The sequence below is a fragment of the Heloderma suspectum genome, chromosome 13 (genome assembly GCF_057233095.1).
Source record: "Heloderma suspectum isolate Gila_16-S chromosome 13, 16-S_ref, whole genome shotgun sequence".
Lineage (NCBI taxonomy): Eukaryota > Metazoa > Chordata > Lepidosauria > Squamata > Helodermatidae > Heloderma > Heloderma suspectum.
In genome coordinates this window covers 8413245-8426772 of record NC_139470.1, presented here as the reverse complement: position 1 = coordinate 8426772, position 13528 = coordinate 8413245, and the positions used below count along the sequence as shown (strand labels likewise).

The window sequence follows — 13528 nt, the reverse complement described above, 5'->3', positions numbered from 1 at the left end:
TGCCATGATAGGCTACGTGAATCGTCACGTAGCCTATCAGGGGACGTTGGTTTTTTTTTTCTTTCATTGCAATGGCGGGGGCGGCAGCCGGTCGAAAGACCGGCTGCCGCTCCCGCCCCGCTCGAACACCGGACGAACCGCCAGCCGGACCCGCCGCCGGGAGGGACATTCAGGGAAGGTAAGTCCCGTCCCGGGGGGGGGCGGGGGGGCGGAGGATTTCTCCCCGAAACTTGTTTGGGGGGCCGAACACGTTGGCGCTCGGCCCCCCGAAGTTTCGGGGAGAAATTCTCCGCCATCCCTATTCTGTGGTCCGTGAAAATGATGCCCCTGATCTGCACCTATAGGGCAGGTGGACAGGGGAGGACATGACATCTGTTCATATGCATGCGAACATTTCTCAAGGGGACACATCTTTGCCTAAAAGATGCTCTATCACACTGAGCTATGGCCCATCCCCTGTGGCAGCCAGCAGGGCCAAAGGTAAGTAATTATGGGACTAGTCATTCTGGAGGGCATCGTGTTGCCTACCCCTGCCATAAGGGATGTAGACAGTGTACTGTCTCTGACCCTAGGGGAAAGGTAGAGATGTCCATCACTGGGAAGTCCAGTTCTTTTTTTGGCTCAGTGGAGTTCTGTGGCATGTATGACTCCCTTTGCATCTGTGAGCCAAGCTGCAGGCTGTTCCCTGGATTCCAGGAATCATTTTTGCTCATATATACGTATGCATGTGTGTATGTATGTATGTGTGTGTATGTATGTGTGTGTGTGTGTGTGTGTATATATATATATATATATATATAGAGAGAGAGAGAGAGAGAGAGAGAGAGAGTTTCTTTTAAAATGTTCTAATGGTTTTAATATGGTGTTTTATTCCTTTATCTGTGTTGTTCAATGCTCCAAAATCTTTTGATGTGGAGCGGTATATAAGTATTATATGTATATCCATATGTATGTGTGTGTGTGTGTGTGTATACACACACACATATGAAATGTCTGCAATTTGAACAAATGTCTGAGCAATTTGAGCAAATTACAGCTGAATTTGAGCAAATTGTGCAAAATCAATCATAGTTGGTGAAATTTGCACAAATTCAACAATAATTTGTGTGATTTGCTCAAATTCAGCCATAATTCATGCAAATTGCTGTGGTGCCATTATTTGCCCTCGCTGCTATAGCTCTGGTGCCATTTCTCAGCTCTCTGCTGCTTTGTCTTTCTTCCTGGACTTATCACAGGAGTGATCCCACCCAATCTGGTATCCTATGGTGACATCACAATGCTACACAGCCAATTAGATCTGGCTGTAATTTGACATGACTGAGGGCAAGTGAAGGTAACTGAAGGGAGAGTGAGGGCTATGTGAATGAATGAGAAAGCAACTAGTCTTTCCCAACTCCTTTCCTTGTTGCCACACCTTTCCAGGTGTTAAGGAAGGCCTCCATGCATCACTACCCCCTCAGACTCCATAATTCCAGATAGATGACTACAGGGCTGCCTCCAAAGCAGCCCATCCCACCCCCATCCCAGAAGTAAATTTACCTAGGTTGATTTAACCCATACAACTCTGCCAACTTGTGGCAAAGTTGTATGAACTCAGCCCATGGTGTAGAGCAGGAACAGGGGAGGGACAGAAAACTCGGCCAATCTGCCCAAAAAAAATGGCCTATTTGTTCCATATGTGTCCAGGTAACCTTTTATTGGTGAAATTTGCACAAATTCAGCCATGATTTGTGTGATTTGCTCAAATTCAGCCATAATTCATGCAAATGGCTCAGAAACCTGCACAAATTACAGAACCTTCCCCCCCGCCCCCGCCCCCCGGCGCAATTCCTGGAAAATCCATAAACTGGCCCAATTCGGTGCAGATCAAGTTGGGCATTGCAGCAGAATCTGAAACAAAGTCTGGGGGGCCAAGCCTAGGAAAACCTGTCAAACTCCACCCCCTAAACAGATTTCTCCAATAGCCCTAGGCAAAGAAACTTGTAATGAGAACCAGTGTTATGTACTCAAATTGTTCTAGAGGAAATGGATATATATATATATATATATATATATATATATATATATATATATATGCATGCTTCTTAATAACACTATTTTGGATCACACATTCACACAAAGAATGGAGAACAGCATGTTCCTGGCTGCAGAACAGAGACTTCCAGCTCAAATGTTGTCAGTTGTCTGGAATCAGAGAGGTACTCCAAAGAGGAATTGGATCTCATTCAGAGGGAATCAGGCAGTGGGGACCCAGCACAGAGGGAAATATTTGAAGCTGCATTTTGGCTGAGCAGTAGATGGGGTAAATATTGAAAAGGGATGAAGCACTGAGGAGGTGAGAGAATTCATGAAGTATAAAATAAAAGAGACATAGCAAGGAACAACCAGAGAGTCTTGGTATGTCCATCACAGTGATCAACAAACTTTCTTTTTCCCAATCGGAGCATGAAAGTTTGCTACAAAAAGGGCCAGAAGTGTGCTTTGGAAAACAAAGCTACCATATTGGATGAACCCTCCTCTCTATGCCTCCCATACTGGCAAAGGCCTGTGATGTGTTGATGCTGCCTCTCTCTGCCGATACAAAGGCAGTGTCATTGTGATGAGGGTGGGAGGGAAGACACACTGGGGTTCCTTAACACAAGAAGGGTTGCAGCTCGGGGGTGTAGCACCTGCTTTGCATGCAGAATGCCCCAGGTTTGATTCCTGGCATCCAGGTAGGGCTAGGAAAGAGGTTTGCCTGAAAGCCTGAAGAGTTGCTGCAGGTCATAAGAACATAAGAAGAGCCATGGTGGATCAGACCAAGATCCATCTAGTCCAGCATTCTGTTCATACAGTGGACAACCAGCAGCACACAGGAAGTGCAACAGCACTCTCCTTCCCACGATCCCCAGCAACTGGGGTACATAGGCATACTGCCTCTGATACTGGAGGTAGCACATAGCCATCAGGTCTAGTAGCTCTTGGTATCTTTCTCCTTCAGGAATGTGTTTAACCATTCCAATTGGTGGCCATCGCTACATCTTGTGGAAGTGAATGCCATAATTTAACCATGCACTGGGTGAAGGAGTCCTTTCTCTTATCTGTCCTGAATCTCCCACCAATCAGCTTCATGGGATGACCCCATTGGGTTCTAGTATTATGAGAGAGGGAGAAAAATGTCTCCCTATCCACTTTCTCTGAATATGGACTTAAGCATGCTCCAGGAGAGAGTGCAGGACAGGAAGGCCTGGCCTGGCGTGCTATGGTCCATGGGGTCATGAAGAGTCGGACACGACTGAATGACTGAACAACAACAACAAATCCACTTTCTCAGTGTCAACAATGATGAGCTAGATGGAGCCAGGGTCTGACTCAGTATAAGGCAGCTTCTTATGTTCGTGTCTAAATCAGTCCTTTATTCAGAACCATAAGGACTGGAATCTTAGATCATTTTTGCAGGGAAAGGGTGTACCTCAGTGACAGAGGATGTGTTTTGCATGCAAGTTCCTAGGTTCAAAGGCAGCTTCCTATTTAAATCAGCCCTGTCTATAGAACCATGGGGAGTGGATTTTTGTTATTCAAAATGACCTTGGGGCCAGGGCATTGAACTGGATGCCTTTAGTTGAGGAAGAGACTATGTGTTTTTCTATATGAGGCATGTACTGTACACTCATTTCACTTCTGTTTTTAAACAGCACTTCCAGCGAGGAGTTGTTGACTTGCTGTTGTTGTTGTTGTTGTTGTTGTTTTGAGCAGGGAAAAACTGATATTATTTGTGAAAGCAAAAGAAAATGCTGCTTCTACTTGTGTAATTGTGGTGTTCCACTATACCACAGTGCCACCTAAAGGTTATGTAGTGGGAAAGCAGGAAAGGGAACACTCTTTGTATAGTGCTCGGATCTCAATTCTGCAACAAAACCTAAAGTAGATACAGCACAATATCAGTGTCTTATTGTTTTTATGTATATATTTTAAACTACATAAATAAAAAACCTTTATTATAAATTTTGTTCTATTTAAATTTATTGTCATTAGCAAGGATGCCCGGATTTTATGAAATCTGTCTCCTGTATGTTTTGTGGATTAGGTGATGTCGTTTGTTCCGGTGCCTGTTTTCAGAAAGATTAACTTTTAAAAAAAATATTATTATGTGGAAAAATATGCAAATTATTCCAAAAGAGGGTTTGCAACAGTTTACATACTTTGTTAGTACATAACATGCAGTGTACTGTCCCCTATTACATTCATTTTTTCCCTGTGTGTATTTTCCAGTCTCAGCAGAAAATTGACAATTACGAAGACATTTGGTTAATTTGGGGAAACATTTTTATTTTTTTTAAAGATCCAAAAGTACATGGACCTAGGACGGGCTCAAGAGGCCAGTCCTCAGCAGGTTCCACAGGTCAGATTCTGAGAAATGTGAAATCATTTTAATACGTCTTGAATTTCTCCAGCATCCCTAATCACCAGTAAGCCCAGCCCGGTTGTTTTGTTGAAAAGCTCTATAGCTCAGCGGTAGAGACCATGTTTTGCATTTAGGAGGCTTTGACGCCTCCTGCACTACCATGATAAGAGCATAAGAAGAGCCCTGCTGGATCAGACCAAGGGTCCATCTAGTCCAGCATTCTGTTCACACAACCAGCTGTCAACCAGGAACCCACAAGCAGGACATGAGCACCACAGCACCCTCCCACCCATGTTCCCCAGCAACTGGTGCACATAGACTCACTGCCTCTGGTACTGGAGGTAGCAACCAGCCATCAGGACTAGTAGCCATTGATAGCCTTCTCCTCCAGGAATTTGTCCAACCCGCTTTTAAAGCCATCCAAATTGGCGGCCATCACTACATCCTGTGGTAGCAAGTTCCATAGTTTTTATTTAATTTATTTATTAAATTGCTTAATCACCCATCTGGCTGGTCACCTGGCCACTCTGGGTGATATACAATAATATAACAGTTTAAAACAATAAAATTCCACATTAAAACATCATATTTCTAAAAATACCCTAACCCACCCCAAATGCCTGCTGAACAACCACATTTTTAATGCGTGGCAGAAGCTCATTAAAGAGGGGGCATGGCAGAGTTCCCTAGGGAGGGAGTTCCACAGAGTGGGGGCCACCACAGAGAAGGCCCTCTCCCTCGTCCTCACCAGCCTAGCTGTCCTGGCTGATGGGACAGAGAGAAGGACATCCGAGGCTGATCTTGTTGAGTGGCCTGTCTGGTGTTGCTGTGTAGCAGAAATCAAAGTCAGAGAGACCACGGAGTGAAGGAAAATGAGAGCTTCTTTATTTAACGCGCGGGCTTGAGGCTGGAATCTTTTCCAAAGAGCCAAAAGCCTTGAACTATGGTTACACATTTCTTTTATAGTAATGATGACATACATGCGACCCTTTCTCCCGTCCCCTCTTTCGTAGTTTTGCAGTTAGCACAGTTGTTTACAGTACAGGAAGTGGGCCACAGGATGTTCTATCTTAAGACATGGTTACAGCCTGCAGTAAGCAAAATGTTAAAGGCTTGACTAGGTTGTGCAATCAAGCTTGCTGACAAGGGCAGTTTCTTCATTGCTGGTCTGTTGCTCAACTATACTAACGTTGCAGAAATATAAGACCACTCAGTCTGGCCTTAAATATGGCTACTACATTCCCCCCTTAAATGCATAATTTTCCTTACAATTATAGCATTTCTCAGCAACCTAGGTTATTTTATATTTTGCAGTGCTAACAGCGTATAGCGGGCAGCAGTCTTTGAGGTTAAGGCATTCAGCATATTTTTTAGGCAACGTATAAACCAGGGGATACAGAGACATAACAGTATTCCCATTAACACTACAGGCAGAATTAGAACAAATGCCGCTTTGAGCCAATTAAGATTTGGAATCCAAGAGGTCAGCCAGTCAAGCCAATCATTTTTCCCTATTGTGATATTGGCCACAATTTGGTGCAGTCTGTTGATTTGTTTATCTATAGCATTGCTATTGTCAGATAAATTGAAACAACAGAGGTTCTGGTGGGTTTCATAACCTAAACGATGAAGGAGGTAGAGGTAATCTATACCAGCCCTGTTTTCTAGCACGGCACCTCTTAGGTCATGGAATTCTTTATTGAGCAAGGACAGAGCTTGTGAGGTGGCGTTTATACTTTTTGCCATGGCACAGGCCAACCGGTTAACTTCTAGACCATTTTCTAGGGCTAGCCCCCGTATCCCAACTAATGATACTGCTAATGCCAGCTTTTCTGAATCGGAGTAAAGTCGCAAATGGCTATTACAATCTTCAGTCAGCTTTAAAGCTCGACGTTGTCGGTGATGGGCTTTCTTTATCGGCCACGGGGGAAGAAAAGGGGCTAGGCGACTGAGGCAACATGGTTGGCTGTCGGACAAGTTGGCTGGAATAAATGACCACGTACGGGAACCACAGGTCCAAAACCATTTATCAGGTAAAAGTACATGTGCAAAATTAAAGGGAATATCCTGAACTGTTTTGCAATTTATGGATGGACCAGGGACAATTTTACATCTTTTTTTATAATTAATTATTCGTGCACACGTAGCATTTGTAGCGGCGACAATAGGGGTGTCTAAATAGAACTCTGCAGGGGGTAGAGTTTTTGAGACAGTACCCCATGAAGGATTATGAGAATAAGACAAATCTGTAGTATAACCCCTAATTTCTATTTTATCTGGTTGTCTACAGACAGGTATTAGACATGTGCTAATGAGCTTACTGGTGGGTAGGTTCTTTGGGAGGCAGAAGTGGGTGATTCCAGTGATGTTAGCTAAGTGTAGCCAATAGTTTTCAGCTAACTTTTGGGGCAGACCTTCTTTCTTAAAGACACCGCCTTGTGGGAATTTCTTTTTTTCTTTTATATCAGGCAAGAAATTTGGGACATCACCTTCTAGAACCTCTCTTTTATCTACACCAGGTCCTCCTTTTCTACATGCTGTTAGAGAAACATAATTTACTACTACTAATATTACTAGCTTAGCAGCACACATACTTGATCTTCTTGGGATCTGACCGTACGCAGGACAGCTAATTTCCTGGTTAGCTGCAGTAAGGTCTAGTCCCCTTTTTCAATTTTCCAGTTGCAGATCTGACCGTACGCTGGGTGGACAGTCTCCCGGTGTGTCCACAGTAGGGTCTAGTCTGAATCTTCTTACTGTTTTCTCAAAGTGATTTTTAAAGGATTTTCAGGATTCCTGTTTATAGTCCATTCCCCCTCCCTTGCCCTCTTGACTCGCGTCCAGTGTATCCAGGGCTTAATTCCAGCTACTTTTATAGCTGTAGGGGTGGAAAGTATAACAGTATTTGGTCCTTTCCATTTGGGAATCAGAGGGTCATCTCTCTATTCTTTGATCCACACCTCGTCCCCTGGTTGGAAGGGATGAATTTCTGTAATGGGAATTGGGGGTCGGTTCTCCAAGACAAACCGGCGTTGAGCTTGGAGAACTTTGCCCAGTGCTTGAATTTCCTGCCTTAGACTGACATTTGCTAATTCTTGTAGGTCTCCTCTTAACCCAACTAATATTTGAGGAGGCCTGCCGTACATTAACTCAAAAGGGGACAAACCAGTAATTTTGTGAGGAGTACAGCGAATTCTGAACAGAGCTAAGGGCAACATTTCTGTCCATTTTTTCCTGGTTTCTTGACATAACTTGGCTAAGTGGGTCTTGAGGGTTCGATTCATCCTCTCTACCTGTCCAGAACTTTGCGGACGGTAAGCACAATGGAGTTTCCATTGAATGCCAAGTAACGAGTTAATTTCTTGTAATACTTTGTCAATAAAAGCAGGACCATTATCAGATCCAATGAATAGAGGTAGGCCATGTCTGGGGATAATGTCCCTCATTAAGGCCCTTATAACTTCTCTAGCTTTTTCAGTCTGGGTGGGATAGGCTTCTACCCATTTGGTATAAGTACATACAAAAACTAATAAGTGGCGATAGTGTCCTGCCTTGGGCATGTCGGTGAAATCGACCACTAGGGCTTCAAAAGGGAGAGAACCATATTGCTGAATTCCTGGTGGAGGCCCTTTTCCTTGTCTTGGATTATTTTTGGAACATTCTACACACCGCGCAGATGCTGAATTGGCAAGGCCGTGCATGCCATTGATGTAAACTTGCTTCTGTAGCAATGCTGCCAGGGCAGTTTTTCTTAGATGGGTAGCTTTGTGTGCCATTTGTACAATACTCCAAGCGAGCCGATGAGGTACATAGATTCGTCCATCTGGCAACTCCCACCACTTTTTGGCTGTTTTTTTAGCTTGGAGGGAATTAACAGCCATCTGATCTTCTTCTGGAGTATATGCTGGACACATATCCGCCAAGTTGACTTGGAACAGCGGAGTTGCTATGACCGTTACTTCTTCTCTTTCTATATTTTGTCCCTTTTGAAGGGCAGCTTGTTTTGCTACTTGATCCGCCCATCTATTTCCTTTTGCTACATCGCTGGTCCCTTTTTGATGTCCGCGGCAATGCATTACCGCCACTTGTTTAGGGTGCCATACAGCATCTAATAAAGCAGATATTTCTGCAACGTTCTTGAGACCTTGGCCAACTGAATTTATTAATCTTTTTTCACGATACAATGCTCCATGGGCATGGAGGGTAGTGAAGGCATACTTGGAGTCCGTGTAAATATTGACGGTAAGTCTAGCGGCTAATGTTAGAGCTCGAATAAGAGCAATTAATTCTGCTCTTTGGGCTGAGGTTCCTACAGGCAAGGGATTGGCCTCAATGACTTTGTCGTTTGTTACTATTGCATAGCCGGCATATCTTTTTCCATTTTGGACAAAACTGCTTCCATCAGTAAAATAAGTGATATCTGGGTGTGGCCAAGGACTATCATGCAAGTCTGGATGGCTGGAGTAAACTTCATTCATAGTTTTGATACAGTCGTGTTTGGGCTGACTTCCTGGCGCTATTGGTAGTAACATAGCTGGATTTAAGTTGGATGACACTTCTAACTTGATACGCGGGTTCTCACAGAGCATGGCTTGGTATTTGGTCATGCGCTCATTGGTGAACCAATAATTCCCTTTGTATTCTATCAGGGTGAGTACTGCATGTGGAACTCGAACAGTTAATTCTTGTCCCATTGATAACTTATCTGCTTCTTGGACTAAGAGGGCTGTTGCTGCAATGGCCTTTAAACATGCTGGCCACCCTTTTGCGACCGGGTCTAATTGCCTAGATAAATATGCAACAGGTCGCTGCCAGGAGCCTAGCTGCTGTGTTAGTACTCCTACAGCTACATTGTCTTGCTCATGCACATACAGTAGAAAAGGCTTAGTCACATCAGGCAGTCCTAGAGCTGGCGCTTGGAGTAGTGCTGTTTTAATATTTTTGAAAGCTTTTTTCTGGGACTCTTCCCACTGAAACGGTGCCGTCTCGGGGCCCTTAGTAGCTTCATACAAGGGCTTGCACATGACAGTGAAGTTAGGAATCCAAATTCTACAGAATCCAGCGGCCCCCAGAAACTCTCGCACTTGTTTTCTAGTGGCCGGCTCAGGCAAGGCACACACAGTCTCTTTTCGTTCGGGGCCCAATTCTCGCTGATGTTGAGACACTATAAACCCTAGATACCGCACCTGGGTTTTACATAGCTGCGCCTTTTTCCGGGACACTTTGTATCCGCGTTCCCACAGAAGGTGTAACAGTTCTCGTGTCCCTTGCCAACACTCAAGTTCTGATGATGCTGCAAGAAGCAAATCATCTACGTACTGCAACAGAACTCTTTTTCCCGGTTCCGAATGGAAATTTTGAAGGTCTTGACTTAGGGCAGTCCCAAACAGCGTAGGGGAGTTTTTAAAACCTTATGGTAAACGACACCAAGTTAACTGGGTTTTTTTCCCTGTCAGTTGATCTTCCCACTGAAATGCAAAGATAGCTTGACTTGTGGGGGCCAGTCGGATGCAGAAGAAAGCATCTTTCAGGTCTAAAATAGTAAAATGAGTAGCTTCGGATGGAATTAATCCTAGCAAAACATAGGGATTTGGGACGACTGGATGTATTGTCACGGTTGCTTGGTTGACCATCCTCAGGTCTTGCACTGGATGGTATTCTTCAGTGCTGGGCTTCTTCACTGGCAGGAGGGGTGTATTCCATGGTGACTGACATTCTCGGAGTATCCCATATTTTAGTAGATGATCTAGGTGCTTCTGTATTCCTAGTATCGCTTGGCGTGGCAGTGGATACTGTCGCACATGTACTAGTATTGCTCCTGGTTTTAACTCAACTACAACTGGAGGCACACATCTGGCCATTCCTGGAGGGTTATCTTCCGCCCATACTCCAGGCACCTGAAAGGCTTGCCATGGCTCTTCATCAAGAACTAGCATGGTCCAATGTAGTCTCCACTCTTCCTCTTGCGGATAAGCGAGTGTCAAAAGCTTGCCCTTCTGAGGCTGCCGAAAGGCTACAGCCGCTGTTCCGTCTTCTTCAAAGGATATTTGGGCCCTTAATTTTGATAACAAATCTCGTCTTAATAATGGCATTGGACACTCGGGCAGATATAAAAACTGATGCTTTACTATATGGCTCCCAAGCTGACAAGTCCTTTGTTGTAACAAATGCCTTTCCTCTACTACTCCAGTCGCCCCTACTACTCGTACCTTTTGATGGGTGAGGGGTGCCACTGGGTAGGTTATTACAGAGGAGGCCGCTCCGGTGTCTATCATAAAATTAATATTTCGGCCCCCAACAGTGGCGGTGACCAAGGGCTCCCCGGGGCCAAGATGAAGGGGGCCCAGTCTGTCCTATTCGAGACTCTCTGTCGCGGCCATCCCCGTGAAAGGATTCATCTCATATCTCTCTATGGACTCTCCTTGCCTCTGCCAATTATTAGGTTGCCAGCTTGGCTGCCCCCCTGCTCGCCCTTGGTATTCTCCTTGATTCCCTTCTTGGTACATTGATGGTCCACCTTGACACTCACGCCACCAATGTCCATCTTTTCCACACTGTGCACACTGATTTCTCCTCAAAAGTTCTCTTCTTCCTCTTCCACGTCCTCTTTGCCCTCTGCCTCTTCCTCTGCCTCTTTCTCCAATTTGTGGCCCTACTAGTGCTGCAACTAGTAGTTCTGCCTTTTTAACCATTCTCTTCTCTTTCTCTTTCTTTTCTTCTTGATCTCGATTCACATACACTTTCTGAGCAACTTCTAAAAGTTCTGTCAAATTTTTTCCTGCAAACCCAGTCAACTTTTGAAGCTTTTTCCGGATGTCTTTGTAACTTTGGGCTACGAAAGCCATGTTGACTACCTTCAGGTTATCTGGGGCTTCGGGGTCGAGGGGGGTATACTGGCGGTATGCATCTAAGAGGCGTTCTAAATACTCTCCAGGGGCTTCGGTTGCGCCTTGCAGCACTTCGGAGACTTTAGTCATATTTATAGACTTCTTCATACCAGCCCTCATAGCCTGCAACAGCAGGGTTTGATACTGGGTAAGACGCTCTAATCCCGCGGGGGTATTTGGATCCCAATGGGGATTTTCTAAGGGCACTCTTTCTCTCATCCATCCTTGGGGGTTTATGTGGTTTTCAGGAGCCCTTTCCAAGGCAATATGCTCTACCTGTTGATGAATTCGTCGCCTTTCTTCTGTGGTGAATAATGTCAATAGTAGCTGTTGGCAGTCTTGCCAATTGGGCATATGCGAGGCCATAATACTAGAGCATAGCTCTACTAACTCATGAGGTTTTGTAGTATAGGAGGCATAGTGGGTTTTCCAATTTAATAAGTCTGAGGTTGTAAAAGGCGCATAGGTATAAGCTTGAACTGGAATATAATGCGCCTCTGCCTCTGGGTCCGGGTTATGCACCATCTGGGTTACTTGCCTCAGGGGAAATAAATGTTGAGCCTCGTTTTCCGACTGACGAACAGTAGGTGAGCTCTCTTCGTCACTTTGTCGGAACAAACATCTTTTCTTAAGGGCATTTGCTGATTTTACTAAATCTGCAGCCCAATTCCTTAAACTTTCCAGTTCTTCAGTTTCCTTACTTAACGCTGTTTGAGGCGATAAAAGAGAACCTTCAGACCCTACAGAAATAGACGTCTCTACAGGCATCATGGGGGAGTTGGGGGCAGTAGTTGAAAGCGGCGAATTATTGCCTGCTAGGCTTGAAGCTGATGGTGACAGTTCCAAATCGAAACGTGGGGCTATGATATGGTTTCTGCAGGGAGGCCGGGGAGACGACATAGGCTCAGGAACTCCTGTGTTTTGGCGCGGCGGCCTCACGGTGACATGGGCCCGTGGTGGGAGTGGGGCATAGGCGGGTGGCAACGCCGTCAGCTCTGTTAAGTCTTCATTTGGGGCGTCTAACACTGGTTGCATTTTATTGGCTATCTTTTCTTTTCTAAGCACTAAAATTCTGGCCTGGGTTTCTAAGCATTTCTTAAGCCAGGGGGGAGAGGTGCGGACCACAGAATCCCATGAGTCAATGTAGGGAAATTGGTCTGGATGCCCAGGCTCCCCTACCACAATGGCATATACACGACTAATTGAGCTAAGATCTAAAGAGCCTTCAGTGGGCCATCCCACACCAAAAGACGGCCACTCTACTTCACACAAGGTTTGCAACCGTTGTGGAGTCATGGGGGGGTCACCATAATCTCCACTGAAACCCTTCTTAAAATTCTTTAACATACATCCCAAGGGGGTGCAAGGTTTGCTTCCCCCTCCACCCATAACCTCCCTCCTAAATTGAAGACAGACACAATTAGGGAATAGGGATTGGTCAGTGAGTAAGGGGTCTCACTGGCCAACACAAGAGGATTTATACACCACGCACTTTGCTACTGGCCTGGGCACCCGGACGGTCAATGGTATGCTTCAGAAACCGCAGTAGCCACTCACACAGTCATCATTCTCTCCACTACATCCATATGTCCCTGCCACCCACTTTTCCCACTTTTTACCAGAGCGGAAAACGGCTTCCCCAGCTTCCTCAGCTTCCTACTGAGTACTGGCATGCTGGGTACTGGCGCCCACTCGGGGGTGTGATCAGGCCCCCCTTCTACTCACAAGGAGTAGGTTCTTTTCGTATACGTATACTAACACTGACCTTCTTCACAAGGCGGGGCCCTCTTTTCCCATATACTTGCCTTTCTCCTGAAGGCTTCCAATGTGGGTTTCAACGCAATTTCAGCTGCGATACAGGCAGGGCTCAAGTTCCTTTCTCCGCTCGTAGGAGTTCCCTTGATGCTCACAGCCGTTCAGGAGATCCCGGCGCAAGCGGTCTCCCATTCACCCGACAAAAAGGTCGGTGGCGCCAAGAAGGGAAAATGTGCGCCGAGGTCTCCCTCCTGGTGCGGCGAAAAAGAGCAGGCAAGTGCCACCTGTCTGGCTTAGAGCTGCCACATCCGAGTCACGGCACCATTTATGTAGCAGAAATCAAAGTCAGAGAGACCACGGAGTGAAGGAAAATGAGAGCTTCTTTATTTAACGCGCGGGCTTGAGGCTGGAATCTTTTCCAAAGAGCCAAAAGCCTTGAACTATGGTTACACATTTCTTTTATAGTAATGATGACATACATGCGACCCTTTCTCCTGTCCCC

At 45.4% G+C, this 13528-nt stretch overlaps 1 protein-coding gene across 1 annotated transcript in view; it reads right to left on the bottom strand.

Annotated features, from left to right (window-relative positions):
- Nucleotides 1–13218, bottom strand: part of LOC146336041 (uncharacterized) — a 78946-nt gene extending 65728 nt beyond the window's left edge. The window contains 4 exon segments of the mRNA XM_084819260.1: nt 7678–7754; nt 7906–10701; nt 11041–12446; nt 13182–13218. Coding sequence (XP_084675386.1) covers nt 7678–7754; nt 7906–10701; nt 11041–12446; nt 13182–13218 — 4316 coding nt within the window.
- Between the last annotated feature and the right edge of the window lie 310 nt (nt 13219–13528).